Genomic DNA, 16,458 nt, shown 5'->3' on the forward strand with positions numbered 1-16,458 from the left:
GCTGTTTTTGTACTTTGCCTCAGAGGAAACAACTCTGGGTTTTTTCATCATCCCCCATGCACTCACATAGTAGGGAGTTAGTCCCCTGAGCAACACCCATTCTCTCTTCAGTCTGTCTGTTCATACTCACAGCATTCCACGGTTGGTCCCTGTTCACCAGGATCATCCCTGTAACTAGAGTTGCAGAGGCAGGAGGTGGGGAAGTTTCCTCCCCTGCATGTGGTTCATCAAGTTGATCCCCTGCACTTCACATGATTTCTCATGACCCTAGTGAGAGTGACCTCTGAGCACAGAACCAGGAGTAAACCAAACTGGCACAAACAACACGACCAAAGCAAGAGGGACTGAGGGATAGTAGAGTGGTAAGGCACTTATGTTGCACATGGTCAACCCAGATTCCTGGAGGTGTGGCATTCTCCCTGGATGTCCCCTTGGTCACTAGAGGACATTAGACCTGTAGAGAGTTCCCCAGGCCCCAACTTCTCTGACATTTCTATGAATAGCGTAGATTAAATGACCTTGATTTGCTGGTGTCCAATGGCTCAAGAGTTGGGAGAGAGACATCTCTGGTGTTAGCAATACTTCAAACATGCCTCTGTCTTAGAGTACCAAGGCCAGTGATCCAGCAACTTCTTTCAGGCATAACCATCCCCTGCTTCTCTCTGCCACTTGCTCCTTCGTGCAGACAGGCATTTCCCCTCAGCCTCTATGGGCCATTGCTCTCCTAATAAACTCTTGTCATATGACTAAGGATCAAGGGCCTATGTGAGCTGCTATGTCTCAGCCACACTGCACTTATAAATCTTTGAACATCTACTGCCCAAGACAGATGGACCAGCTCCTTGTTCCCAGAGTCCCTGTAGTTACGAGATAACTACATGCAGGAAGACAGGGGCCCATGCATTTGATCAATGGCCTCTGCAAGAGGTATGCTTCTTCAGACCCATGGAGATGCTCCTCACTTCCTGCTGAAATCTCAGCAGGAAAGACAGGGCACGGATCGAACTATTGGGGATTTTTGAACTCAACACCTTTGAGATGAGTGGATTTTCCTGAAAATCTTGAAAGGGTAAAAAAAAATGCCCCCAGTGTCAGCTATAACATTTCCTTTCTTTCTGTTATTTCAAATGTAAGCTGAGGGTTCCCTGTGGAAATATTGAACACAGGAGTCTGTGAGCCTTGGGCCTCCCCAGAACAGGAAACTGAAAGTCTCCTCCAGGCACCGAGTTAGGGAAACTGAGATTCATGTCTGTTCCAGGACACAAGTGGATGGTTAGATCTGGGTCAGGGCTAGGACACTCCCCCACACCTCTGCTCATCAGGGAGCCCTTTTTGTCCCAGTGCCCTGTCTGTATGCAGCTGGGAAAACAATTCTGTGCTCTGGCACTTGGTGCAGGGCCTGGGAGTTTGAAACAGGTTCAAGTCTTGGAGTTCAGAGAATAGGATGTTGTGAGAATTCAGAGATTGGTCAGGGTTAAAGCCCCTGCCCCAAAAATTCTCAAATGTACAGATCAGTTCTCCTATTGCACTGCTCTTAACCCTTGTTGCTACCTTGCTGTGGATCCTTTAAACCCCATATTATGAGACAGATCATTCTGTATCTCTCCCTTTTCTGATGACTGATTCAATCAGCATGATATCCTCTTGTTTTTTCTATATTGCAGAAAGTCGAGTGATTTTTAACTCAGTAAGTATGGTAAGGCCCAGAGGGTAGGCAGGATTAGGACTCTTTCCAGGTGTTCCTCATACATGTGAAATTATGAGTAAAATATCTTCAGGGCAATGCCCCAGATTTTCTGGAATCAGCTGGAAGTGTGTAGCACTAGGGGACATGTTGGTGATTTTAGATTCCCAGTGTCACTTGGAGTTGTCACTACATAGAGAGGACAGTGGGAGACTGAGAACAGGCTGACATTCCTGAACTGTAGGTAGCAGTTCAGTCACCAAGAAGGCCCATCTAGATAGCTGCTCTGTGTGGAGGCAGGAGGATGAATTGAGAACAATTCTCGAGGTTTGATTTCTAGTCTGCCTTATCCCAGAAATCTGCGTCTTTCTGCTCTACCACATTTACAATTCAGGCTAGCCTTCAGGTCGGACCCCTTCTTCTGTGCTCTGCATTGACCTCGGTCGGAACTATCCCCAATATTGTGCTCTTTGTGCCTTCAAGACTTAAATGGTCGTCCTGATTCATATATATTCAATGTTCTTCTAGGAGAAGGAATGAAAATATTCTCACATCAGATATGAGCATTTTCCCTGTCATTGGGAAGAGTTTTGTTCCCTTTTTAAATTGACCATTTTGATAAATATGGTAACAGTTTCCAAAGTACAGGTATGAATCTGGTTTCAGCCTAAGAAGTAAATCTCATAGTCCAACTACAGAAGCACGAATATTCCCAGTAATACTGTGGTCTGCATGACTGATAGTCTACCATTTAGTCAAGCTGTCTGAGGCTTCCCAGTGGACACTAATAGGGTAAGTATATATATATATATATATATATATATATATATATATATATATATTTCTGTTTTCCACTAACCTAGTGTATACATTTGTGCACGGATATATTTCCATGAATACATGTACTCCGTATCAATTGAAAGAAAGTTATGAATTGTGATTAGTTATTTCCAGGTTTCAAGGCATGCATAAAATTAATGTCTCACTCAATACCACTTATTTCCCAGGACTATTGGTCAGTTGGTGCGGTCAGACCCAGGTAAACTCATCTGGGATGCATGACCCTGGAGTGGAGGGAACAGCCCCTGAGGCCTTGCTCTAGATCCTGTTGCTGGTCCATACTACTGCTAGCCCCCCTGGGCACACCCCAGACTGTGTGTCTGTGCTTGGGTCATGACTTTCCCCAGAGCTGGGCTGAGATGCCGCCAACATCAGGATTTCACAGAACCTGACCCTGACCATTTACTTAACACTACGTGATAGGAGAAATGTGACCTTGGTCCCTTTCATATAGGTACATATCCTCCACTGTCCCTTGTCCAGTGGCAGGATTCCAGCTCAGGAATATAGAGATATGAAGGTGTACAAAGAGACAGGTCTGCACAGAAACTTTGGCCACCACAAAGAATTCACCTCAGAGAAAAGGATTTCTTGCAGAGACAGAATTTCAAGCTTTATGTGTAAGATTGAGAGTCTGAAATGGGTAGACCTACGTACAGTTCAGGAAACTGCAATGACACCAGCCCAAACTTCCATGTGGTTCTTCCTGTACCATCTGGTCACTTCACAGAAGATCCTGGAAGAAAATATGAGGGAAACCAGGTGTTCTCCAGAGAAGCCATCTTCCTCTGGGCTGTTGCTGAAGGACAAAGAGAGATCCTGAACCTTTTTCTCAAATGAAGCCTAACCCTGTGAGCCCCATTCTGTGTCTCAGACCCTGACTCTCTGAGGAAGAAATCAGGAGGATCAGGCCTTTCCCTGGGGTCCTGTCAGAGATGGGACTCTTTCTCCAGCACAAAAAAACTGCTGAGGAGCTCTCTGGAAACAGGAATTGCTCAGGGGGCAACAGCAGCTGTGGAGGAGTGTCCCCATGTCTCAGGTCCCTGATGACAAAACCCGGCCCCCCCAGGGCCTGTAGACAGACACCTGCCCCTCCGTGTCCGTCTGTGTTTGCTCCTGTTCTACAACTCTTTCCAACTTTTGGTATCACACAGTCAGATTTATTATTACTGTGAATTCAGACAAAGTTTGTTTCAACCCAAAGTCAATCAAAGTTTGCATTAGTTTTTTCACACACTTAGATGAAAATACCCTCGAGTGAAGTACAGCCAAGGTGGTTGCTAGAATTATCATTGTCGGAAGAAAGGGACTTCATCCACAGGACACTTCATCCACAAAAAGCTGAATACACATTCTTCTCAAGCGTACATGAAACATTTTCCAAGATAGACCACATGCTGAGCCACAAAGCATACCTCCATAAAATTAAGAAGATAGAGATTATATCAACAATCTTCTCGGACCATAATGCGCTGAAATTAGAAGTAAATCACACACAAAAACAGAAAACTAATTCAAACACCTGGAAATTAAACTGCGCTATTGAACAACGAGTGGCTTAGATAGGAAATTAAAGAGGAAATTAAAAGATTCCTAGAAACGAATGAAAATGAGGACACGAGTTACCAAAACTTACGGGACACAGCAAAAGCTGTCTTAAGAGGTAAGTTTATAGCTCTACAAGCATTCCTCAGAAAGGAGGAGCGAGCCCACATAAATAAACTAACCTCACAGCTTAAGAACTTGGAGAAGGACCAACAAAAGGAGCACAACCCTAAAACTCAGAGCAGAGATTAACGAGATGGAAACCCAAAAAACAATCCGAAAGATCAATGAAATCAAGAGCTGGTTCTTCGAGAAAATCAACAAATTGATAAGCCCCTAGAAAAACTCACAAAGAAAGGGAGAGAGAAAATCCTAATATATTAACCGAATCAGAAATGAAAAGGGAGTCATTACAACAGAAACTACAGAAATTCAAAGGATCCTCAGGGAATAATTTGAGAAGCTTTATGCCACGGAACATCAAAACCTCGAGGAAATGGATAAATTGCTAGACTCCTACAGACTCCCAAGGCTGAACCAAGAAGACCTGGAATAGATGAACAGACCTATCACCATCAAGGAAATTGAAATGGTAATAAAAAGTCTCCCCAAGCACAAAAGCCCTGGCCCGGATGGATTAACCAGTGAATTCTTCCAAATATTTAAAGAGGACTTACTCCCAATCGTCGTTAAGCTTTTCCACGAAATTGAACTATCAAATACACTTCCGAACAGTTTCTACGAAGCAAATATCACACTGATACCAAAAGCAGACAGAGATAACACAAAGAAAGAGAACTATGAGTCGATATCCCTCATGAATACAGATGCAAAGATCCTCAACAAACTACTAGCAAATAGAATCCAACTACTCATCAAAAAGATCATACACCATGACCAAATAGGATTCATCCTAGGGATGCAAGGATGGTTAAACATTCGGAAATCAATCAACATAATCCATCATATCAACAAAAGAAAAGATAAAAAGCATATGATCATATCAATATATGCAGAGAAAGCATTTGACAAGATCCAGCACCCCTTTATGATGAAAACCCTAGCCAAAATGGGTATAGAGGGGACTTTCCTCAACATAGTTAAAACCATCTACCACAAGCCTACAGTAAGCATCATCCTCAATGGGGAAAGACTGAGAGCCTTACCACTAAGATGAGGGACGAGACAAGGATGCCCACTTTCTCCACTGCTGTTCAATATAGTACTGGAAGTACTTGCAATAGCAATTAGGCAAGAAAAAGATATTAAGGGCATTCAGGTAGGAAAGGAAGAAATCAAGCTCTCACTATTCGCAGATGATATGATACTATACTTAGAGAACCCAATAACCTCCACCAAAAAACTCCTAGAAACAATAGACTTGTATAGTAACGTTGCAGGCTATAAAATCAATACCCAAAAGTCCATGGCTTTCCTATACGCAAACAGTGAGAGAGAGGAAAGCTACATGGAAAAAATCAATTCCGTTCACAATTGTGCCGCAGAAAATCAAGTACCTAGGAGTCAGCTTAACTAAGGTGGTAAAGGACCTGTACAAAGAAAACTACAAAACGCTACTTCAGGAAATAAAAGAGGACATGAGGAAATGGAAATATATCCCCTGCTCATGGGTCGGGAGACTTGACATTGTCAAAATGGCAATACTACCAAAAGCCTTGTATAAATTCAATGCAATCCCTATAAGGATACCCATGACATTCTTCAAAAAAATGGAGCAAACACGCCTGAAATTTATATGGAACAATAAGCCCCCACGAATAGCTAAAGCAATTCTTGGGAAAAAGAAAATGGGAGGAATCAACCTCCCTAACTTCAAACTTTACTACAAAGCGGTAATAATCAAAACAGCATGGTACAGGAACAAAGGCAGAACTGCAGACCAATGGAACAGGGTTGAATACACTGACATCTCCCCTCAATCATGTGATCATCTAATCTTTGATAAAGCTGCAAGTAATGTGAAGTGGAGTAAGGAAAGCCTCTTTAACAAATTGTGCTGGCATCACTGGACGGCTACATGCAAAAAAATGGGTTCAGAACTCTGCCTAACATCGTGTACAAAAGTAAGATCAAAATGGATTAAAGACCTCAACATCAGACCAGAAACCATAAGGTACATTGAAGACAATGTTGGCAAAACCCTCCATGACATTGAGGCTAATGGTATTTTCAAAGATGCCACACCACTGGCCGAGCAAGTGAAAACAGAGATAGATAAATGGGACTATCTTAAACTAAGAAGCTTCTGCACCTCCAAAGAAACAGTGACCCAAATACAAAGACAGTCTACAGAATGGTAAAGAATATTGGCCGAATACACATCTGACAAGGGATTGATATCAAGGATATACAAACTACTGATTGAACTCCACAAGAAGAAAACATCCAACCCCATCCAAAAATGGGGCAATGAAATGAACAGAAACTTTCTCAAAGAAGAAATCCGAATGTCAAAAAAGCACATGAGAAAATGCTCTACATCATTAATCATCAGGGAGATGCAGATCAAAACCACAATGAGATACCATCTCACACCTCAGAGACTGGCCCACATTCAAAAGAACAAAAGCAACCGATGCTGGCACAGATGTGGCAAGAAAAGGACACTCCTTTACTGTTGATGGGAATGCCGACTGGTTCAGCCCTTTTGGAAAACAGTATGGATGATGCTCAAAAAATTAGAAAATGAGCTCCCATTTAACCCAGCGATACCACTCCTGGGAATATATCCCAGAGAGGCAAAAATGTGAAGTCGAAGAGACATCTGCACTTGTTTGTTCATTGCAGCACTCTTTACAATAGCCAGAAACTGGAAGAAACCTGAGTGCCCAAGAACAGATGACTGGTTAAAGAAACTTTGGTACATCTACACAATGGAGTACTATGTAGCTCTTAGAAAAGATGAAGTCGACCTCCTAGAAAGCCGGTTTCACCCCTGGTCTGCGTGGGATGGGCACGGAGGCCCAGCTCTGGGCAACCAAGCGAACGGCTCCTATTCCAACCAGGTACAGCCCGCCCCCAAGGGCCTGGGACCCTCTGTGCGCATGGCCAGCTAGCTCTACCTCCTAGAAAGCTGGTTTCACCCCTGGTCTGCGCGGGACGGGCACGGAGGCCCAGCTCTGGGCAACCAAGTGAACGGCTCCTATTCCAACCAGGTACAGCCTGCCCCCAAGGGCCTGGGACCCTGTGTGCGCATGCCCAGGTAGCTCCACCTCCTAGAAAGCTGGTTTCACCCCTCATCTGCCCGGGACGGGCACGGAGGCCCAGCTCTGGGCAACCAAGCAAACGGCTCCTATTCCAACCAGGTACAGCCCGCCCCCAAGTGCCTGGGACCCTCTCTGCGCATGCATAGCTAGCTCCATCGACGTTCCCAACTCCTCGCTCAGTGCCAGGGACTCTTTCGGGAGCCGCGGCCGCTAACGCGGCTGCGAAATATTTTCCCACTACGTATGCCATAGGAACCATAAACTACCTTCTTAGATGGAAACTTCTCTAGTTTAACTCAGTCACTAGAAACACAGTAGCCAATAACTCATAAGCCTATCTTAACTCACACTGCATATCATGCAGAATAGTAACAGTGAACGTAAAGGACTAAACCACAGTTTTCACAATGGTAAAGCAATGCAAAAGCCCACCAAACTTTCTTATTGAAGAGGCTAGCCCAGATGACACCAACAGTACTGCAGTGTTAGACAACCTCTCTGACAAGGAATTCCGCAGGGAGCTACTTAGGATGCTTAGGGAACTAAAAGAAACAATGGAAAGCAATGCCAATAGAAGACAAGAGGATTTGAAGGCAGAAATGAGGAAAATGCAATCAGAAATGTCGGACCTGAAAAATTTCATAGCCGAATTGAAAAACTCAGTGGAAGGCCTCAGCAGCAGAGTAACAGCTGCTGAGAACAGAATCAGTGAGCTCGAAGATGAAGTTCAGAGACTCTCCAGAAAACAGCAGAAAATGGAAAAGAGACTCACAATTCGGGAACAAATGGCAAGAGAAGATCGTGATGAAGCCATGAGGGGTAACATAAGAATTATTGGAGTCCCAGATGTACAGGAAGAAAACCTTGATGAAGAAGAAACTGTCAAAGACATCATTGCTACAACGTTTCCAGAGCTGAAGAAAACTTGTGACCATATTCAGGAGGCCCGAAGGGTACCAGATAGAATAAATCTGAATAAAAATACCCCAAGACACATTCTGATCAAAATGACCAAAACCTTAGACAGAGACAAAATTCTGAAAGCAGCAATATGGAAGAAAGAAATCTCTTACAAAGGAACATTCTTAAAATTCACAGCTCATTTTTCTGATGAAACCCTCATGGCCCAAAAACAGTGGTGGGACATAGTGAAAAAACTCAATGAAATAAATGCCTCCCCAACAATACTTTACCCAGCGAGACTCTCATTCATAATAGAAGGAACAACACACAGTTTCACAGACAAACAACAGCTCAGGAACTTCATAGACTCGAAACCGTGGTTACAAGAACAACTAAATGGGCTACTTTAAGGAAAGAAAGGCCCCTCAAATACACCAAATTTCAACAGAACAATGGGGCAAATTCCAAGAACAATAATCTCTCTCAATGTCAATGGGCTAAACGCACCAATTAAAAGACACAGAGTGGCAGAATGTATTAGAAAATTGAAACCAACATTCTGCTGCCTGCAAGAAAAACATCTCAATAGTGAAAGCAAACACAGACTCAGAGTCAAAGGCTGGAAAACAATCCAACAGGCAAACAGCTCCCATAAAAAAGCTGGGGTAGCCATCCTAATATCAGACCACATCGATTTCAGAGTGAGGAAGGTCATAAGAGACATTGAAGGTCATTTCTTATTGATCAAAGGATCTGTACAACAGGAAGAACTTACAATAATAAATGTATATGCACCTAATGAGACACCAGCAAAGTACGTAAAACAACTACTCATAGATTTGGAAAAAGACATCAACAGCAACACAATACTAGTGGGAGACTTCAACACTGCTTTGTTACCTCTTGATAAATCAACCAGACTCAAGCTTAGCAAGGACATACTTCATCTGAGGGATACAATGGAAGAAAGGGACTTAGTAGATATATACAGGACACTTCATCCACAAAAAGCTGAATACACATTCTTGTCAACCGTACATGGAACATTCTCCAGGATAGACCACATGCTGAGCCACAAAACATTCCTCCAAAAAATTAAGAAGATAGAGATTGTATCGACAATCTTCTCAGACCATAATGCGCTGAAATTAGAAGTAAATCACATAAAAAAACAGAAAACTAAATCAAACACCTGGAAATTAAACAGTTCTCTACTGAACAACGAGTGGATTAGACAGGAAATCAAAGAGGAAATCAAAAGATTCCTAGAAACGAAAGAAAATGAGAACATGAGTTACCAAAACTTATGGGACACAGCAAAAGCTGTGTTAAGAGGAAAGTTTATAGCTCTACAAGCATTCCTCAGGAAGGAGGAGCGAGCACACTTAAGTAACCTAACCTCACAGCTTAAGAGCTTGGAGAAGGACCAAAAAAAGGAGCACAACCCGAACAGGAGAAAGGAAATAATAAAACTCAGAGCAGAGATTAACGAGATGGAAACCCAAAAAACAATCCGAAAGATCAATGAAACCAAGAGCTGGTTCTTCGAGAAAATTAACAAGATTGATAAGCCTCTCGCAAAACTCACAAAGAAAGGGAGAGAGAAAACCCTAATAAACCGAATCAGAAATGAAAAGGGGGTCATTACAACAGAAACTACAGAAATTCAAAGGATCCTCAGGGATTACTTTGAGAAACTGTATGCCACGGAACATCAAAACCTCGAGGAAATGGATAAATTCCTAGACTCCTACAAATTCCCAAGGATGAACCAAGAAGACCTGGAATACCTGAACAGACCTATCACCATCAAGGAAATTGAACTGGTAATAAAAAGTCTCCCCAAGCACAAAAGTCCTGGTCCGGATGGATTCACTAGTGAATTCTTCCAAATCTTTAAAGAGGACTTACTCCCAATACTCTTTAAGCTTTTCCACGAAATTGAAATATGAAAAACACTTCCAAATAGTTTCTACGAAGCAAATATCACACTGATACCAAAAGCAGACAGAGATACCACAAAGAAAGAGAATTACAGACCGATATCCCTGATGAACACAGATGCAAAGATCCTCAACAAACTACTAGCAAATAGAATCCAACTACTCATCAAAAAGATCATACACCATGACCAAGTAGGATTCATCCCAGGGATGCAAGGATGGTTCAACATTCGGAAATCAATCAACATAATCCATCATATCAACAAAAGAAAAGATAAAAAGCATATGATTATATGAATAGATGCAGAGAAAGCATTGGACAAGATCCAGCACCCTTTTATGATGAAAACCCTAGCCAAAATGGGTATAGAGGGGACCTGCCTCAACATAATTAAAGCCATCTACCACAAGCCTACAGCAAGCATCATCTTCAATGGGGAAAAACTGAGAGCCTTCTGTCTAAGATCAGGGACGAGACAAGGATGCCCACTCTCTCCACTGCTGTACAATATAGTACTGGAAGTACTTGCAATAGCGATTAGGCAAGAAAAAGATATTAAGTGCATTCAGGTAGGAAAGGAAGAAATCAAGCTCTCACTCTTCGCAGATGATATGATACTATACTTAGAGAACCCAATAAACTCCACCAAAAAACTCCTAGAAACAATAGACTTGTATAGTAAAGTTGCAGGCTATAAAATCAATACGCAAAAGTCCATAGATTTCTATACGCAAACAGTGAGAGAGAAGAAAGCAACATGAAAAAAAAATCCCGTTCACAATTGTGCCCCAGAAAATCAAGTACCTAGGAATCAGCTTAACTAAGGAAGTAAAGGACCTGTACAAAGAAAACTACAAAACGCTACTTCAGGAAATAAAAGAGGACATGAGGAAATGGAAAGATATCCCCTGCTCATGGGTCGGGAGACTTAACATTGTCAAAATGGCAATACTACCGAAAGCATTGTATAAATTCAATGCAATCCCTATAAGGATACCCACGACATTCTTCAAAGAAATGGAGCAAACACGCCTGAAATTTATATGGAACAATAAGCCCCCACGAATAGCTAAAGCAATTCTTGGGAAAAAGAAAATGGGAGGAATCAACCTCCCAAACTTTAAACTGTACTACAAAGCAGTAATAATTAAAACAGCATGGTACTGGAACAAAGGCAGAACTGCAGACCAATGAAACAGGGTTGAATACACTGACATCTCCCCTCAATCATATGATCATCTAATCTTTGATAAAGGTGCAAGAAATGTGAAGTGGAGTACGGAAAGCCTCTTTAACAAATTGTGCTGGCATCACTGGATGGCTACGTGCAAAACAATGGGCTCAGAACTCTGCCTAATACCGTGTACAAAAGTAAGATCAAAATGGATTAAAGACCTCAACATCAGACCAGAAACCATAAGGTACATTAAAGACAATGTTGGCAAAACCCTCCATGACATTGAAGCTAATGGTATCTTCAAAGATGCCACGCCACTGGCCGAGCAAGTGAAAACAGAGATAGATAAATGGGACTATCTTAAACTAAGAAGCTTCTGCACCTCCAAAGAAACAGTGATCAAAATACAAAGACAGTCTACAGAATGGGAAAGGATATTCGCCGAATACACATCTGACAAGGGGTTGATATCCAGGATATACAAAATACTGGTTAAACTCCACAAGAAGAAAACATCCAACCCCATCCAAAAATGGGGCAATGAAATAAACAGAAACTTTCTCAAAGAAGAATTCCGAATGGCAAAAAAGCACATGAGAAAATGCTCTACATCATTAATCATCACGGAGATGCAGATCAAAACCACAATGAGATACCATCTCACACCTCAGAGACCGGCCCACATTCAAAAGAACAAAAGCAACCAATGCTGGCGTGGATGTGGCGAGAAAGGGACACTCCTTCACTGTTGGTGGGAATGTCGACTGGTTCAGCCCTTCTGGAAAACAGTATGGACGATTCTCAAAAAATTAGAAATTGAGCTCCCATTTGACCCAGCAATACCACTCCTGGGAATATATCCCAGAGAGGCAAAAATGTATAGTCGAAGTGACATCTGCACTTGTTTGTTCATTGCAGCACTCTTTAAAATAGCCAGAAACTGGAAGAAACCTGAATGCCCAAGAACAGATGACTGGTTAAAGAAACTTTGGTACATCTACACAATGGAGTACTATGGAGCTCTTAGAAAAGATGAAGTCATGAAATTTACATACAATTTGTATAACATGGAAAGTATCATGCTAAGCGAAATGAGTCAGAAACAGAGGGATAGACATAGAAAGATTGCATTCATCTGGGGGATATAAAGTAACAAAATATGAGATTAATACCCAAGAATAGCTGAGAACAGCACCAGGATGATTACTCCATAGCTTAGTGGCCAGTCGGGCATTCTAGAGGAAAGGGCAGCTCAGACAGAGAAGGGAACACCAAATAAAGGGTGTTTGGTGGACCCTCCCAGGAGGGGAGATGCATGTCGAAAGTGGACTATGGACTGAACATGTTTGCCACTCAATGCCTCTTTTGCAGACCACAACACCCAAACGGAGAGAGAGAATACAGGGGATTGCCCTGCCACAGAGGCAGGGGGGGGATGGGGGATGGGGGTGGGGGGGATATTATCCATGGTGGTGGAAAATGGGCACTGGTGGAGGGATGGGTATCTGATCATTGTATAATCAAACCCAAGCACAAAAAATTGTAAATCTACAACTGTACCTCATGGTGTTTCACTAATAAATATATATATATATATATAAAATAAAAAAAAGAAAAGATGAAGTCATGAAATTTACATACAAGTGGTATAACATGGAAAGTATCATGCTAAGCGAAATGAGTCAGAAAGAGAGGGATAGACATAGAAAGATTGCATTTATCTGGGGGATATAAAATAACAAAATATGAGTATAATACGCAAGAATAGCTGAGATAAACACCAGGAGGATTACTCCATAGCTTAGAGGCCAGGTGGGTATTCTAGGGGAAAGGACAGTTCAGATAGAGAAGGGAGCACCAAATGGACAGTGTTTGGAGGATCCTCCCAGGAGGGGAGATTCAGGTTGAAAGTAGACTGGACTGAACATGTTTGCCACTCAATGCCTCGTTTGCTGATCACAACACCCAAAAGGAGAGAGAAAACAAAATGGAATGCCCTGCCACAGTGGCAGGGGGGGATGGGGGGGAGGGATATTATCCATGGTGGTGGAAAATGGGCACTGGTGGAGAGATGGGTATTTGATCATGGTATGACCGTAATCCAAGCACAAAAATTTGTAAATCTAGAACTGTACCTCATGGTGTATCAATAATAAAAAATAAATAAAAATAAAAAAAGAATGATCATTGTCACTGTTGTCGGGTTTATATATGGACAATGAAGAGCCTCTCTTCGGTGACCTGACTGGTCTGGTTGTCCTGGTAACAGGGCCTGACCACACTCTGCCTGTCTATAACTAAGTGTCCATAGACCATCATGAACCTACGGACCCTGTACTGGGGTCATCACTGAGGAAGCCTGACCTTGTCAGGAGCATAGAAACAGCTTATGGAGACCCTCAGCACACAATCTATTGGGTAGGGAGCCTGGTCTTAGTACTCAAACTCACACAGCAACAAGGGTACAAGTACACAAGCCCCGATCACTGCCAGATATGACCCACCCCAATCCCCAGATGAATAGATCCTAACAGGCTGTGTCACATATTGTACCTCCTATTCCTGTGCAGTGCAGGAGTTGAGATAAATCCAAGAAGCCAGAAAATATGATTTAAAAAATAATTCAGCATGAAGAGTCAAAAGTGAAAATGTGAATGACAAATGTGTGTGAACAGAAATACTCCTTTTGCAGTGTCTTTCAATTCAGGTCAGGTTATTTTTGAAACTTTGGGTTTTTTTTTTTTTGCCTTCCCCACTATTATCTCTTGGGGCCCTTAAAGTCAGAGGACCCTGAGACAATGGTGGAGAGAAATGAGCACTTACGTAGCAGATGTGATGCTGAAACATTATCGTTGATGGTCCTGTAAAATTGTGAATTATGGTGAATAAAATATAACAAAAGATGAATAATAAAATAAGTTTTATTGAAGAATAATATGCACAGTTGGGTAGAGCGATAGCACAGAGGCAGGGCATTTGCCTTGCAAGCAGCCAACATGGCTGACCCGAGTATGATTCCTCCATCCCTCTCAGAGAGTCAGGCAAGCTACCGAGAGTGTCTCCCCGGCACGGCAAAGCCTGGCAAGCTACCCGTGATGTATTCTATATGCCAAACACAGTACCAATTGTCACAATGGAGACATTACTGGGCCAGATCAAGCAAATCAATGAACAATGGGAGGCCAGTGACAGTCACAGTTTTTAAGAAAACAGTTTTTCTCTACCAAAGAGTGACAGCAGCCAGGCTATTCAGGTTCCAAACAGACAAAAATCAGATGCAGGAGGAATGAACATTTTCCCTTCCTTCTTCTGGCACCTCAGCTCATTTTCCCCCTTTCTGGGGGACATATCCTGGGGGCTCTGGATCTCAGGGTGCAGAATGAGGAGAAACTGATCCCCTGATTTCCTGGTTCCCGGCATACACAGGGAACAGAACGTGAATAATTATCATTGATGCATGTTTTTCAGATGATATTTTTGTTAGCAATCATGAGCATTCTAGCTACAGGATCAGTGTTTTTATTTCCCCAATATGTAATTTCTTTTTATTTATTTATTTTAAAAATTTATTTATTTATTTTTAAATTTTATTTATTTATTTTTAAATTTTATTTATTTATTTATTTTTTATTATTTTATTACAGGATCGATGTTTTAATTTGATACTCTTCAATTGTGAAGTCCGCAGCATCTTCCTGACCTTAGACACTAGTAAGTGACAGGGACCCTTCCTGAAGACCCTGCAGGCGAGTGCCCAGGAGTGAGTTGAGGGATGAGGGCTGGAGCTTCCCCCTGAGTCCTCCTGCAGCCCCTCCCTTAGCCCTGCACAGAGGGACACAGCAGAGTGAGGAAGAAGAGGAAGCTCAGGGGTCACAGGTAGTTCTTCAGGTGACCAACCATCCTCAGACAGGAGACTCGGCTGAGCCCATCTCTGGGTGTCGCTGAGCACGGGAATCGAGACTCTCCAGGAGCAGACAGGAGAGGAGTGTCCGGGGTCACTGCGGGGAGGAGGGTCAGAGACCTTCATCCCCATATGGCTGGGCGGAAACAGGGGGTGGTGCAGGAAGTGTGAGACTCTGGAGGAAGTTGGTACAGAGATTGGCGGGAGATTTGAGAATGGACCTGTCCTTGGAGTGAGTGATGGCAGGGCAGGCATCCCTGTGTGACCCCGCGGTCACTCTGAGTACAGTTTGGGTTAGTTACTGTGCTGTTAGTATTCCCTTTGTGGGCCTGAACCCTCCTGGTCCTTGTGCCCCTTTAAGTCTTGAGCGCCCTCTGGTGGCCCTGGAGAGCCCTGCAGCCCAGCCTGTCTCAGCAGGTTTGTGTCTGGGCTCACCATGACTTCCCCTCACTGTGTCTCTAGCACAGTAATACACGGCTGTGTCCTCGGGGGTCACTGAGCTCAGCTGCAGGGAGAACTGGTTTTTGTTCGTGTCTCTGGCGATGGAGACACGGCTCTTGAAGGACGGGCTGTAGTAGGTGTTTCCGCTAGCACATATTTGCCCCAACCAGAGTAAGCCTTTCCCTGGGGGCTGGCGGATCCAGTTCCAGCAGTAATAGCTGGTTGTGATGGAGAATCCGGAGACAGCGCAGGTGAGGGAGAGGGTCTGGGAGGGGGCAACCAGTCCTGGACCCGACTCTTGCAGGGTCAGAGCAGACACAGCACCTGGGGACACGGAGAATCAGTCACTGTCAGTCCCTGCAGTCACTCCCTCCCATAGACCCTGTCACATCTGAGACTCTTACCCTGAGGGACTGTCACCAGGCAGAGGAGAAGACCCCACGGAATCATCTTCTTGACCACAGCTCTGCCTTCCCCAGAGACTCAGCCCTGAGTGAGGGGACAGCTGTGAGCTCCACAGCCCAGAGAGCATTTGATCCCAGAGCCTGAGAAGGATTTGCATGAGGTGACCAAGTCTGTTATAAGGGGAAACTTTCTTACCTTGAACCCCCTTGTCCCACTGGGTACTGAACTCACACACCCAGTCTGGTGGATTGAGCACTGCTCAATGGGGCACATTAAAACAGGTCATGGGGGATCATGACTTACTCATCTCATAATCAGAGAAGATGAAAGGATCAAAATTCTCTAATTAGCTCACATTTTCTTTTTTTATCTCTCAGCAACTCTAAAATTA

At 43.2% G+C, this 16,458-nt stretch overlaps 1 gene segment (V, D, J or C); it reads right to left on the minus strand.

Annotated features, from left to right (window-relative positions):
* Nucleotides 1-15,675: 15,675 nt before the first annotated feature.
* Nucleotides 15,676-16,112, minus strand: LOC130016570 (immunoglobulin heavy variable 4-38-2-like; the record flags this gene model as incomplete). The annotated part of the segment is given in 2 exon segments: nt 15,676-15,986; nt 16,067-16,112. Coding segments are annotated over 2 exon segments (357 nt in total), but the record flags the coding sequence as incomplete, so codon positions are not given.
* Between the last annotated feature and the right edge of the window lie 346 nt (nt 16,113-16,458).

This window comes from Sorex fumeus, unplaced genomic scaffold (genome assembly GCF_029834395.1).
Source record: "Sorex fumeus unplaced genomic scaffold, SorFum_2.1 ptg000157l, whole genome shotgun sequence".
Lineage (NCBI taxonomy): Eukaryota > Metazoa > Chordata > Mammalia > Eulipotyphla > Soricidae > Sorex > Sorex fumeus.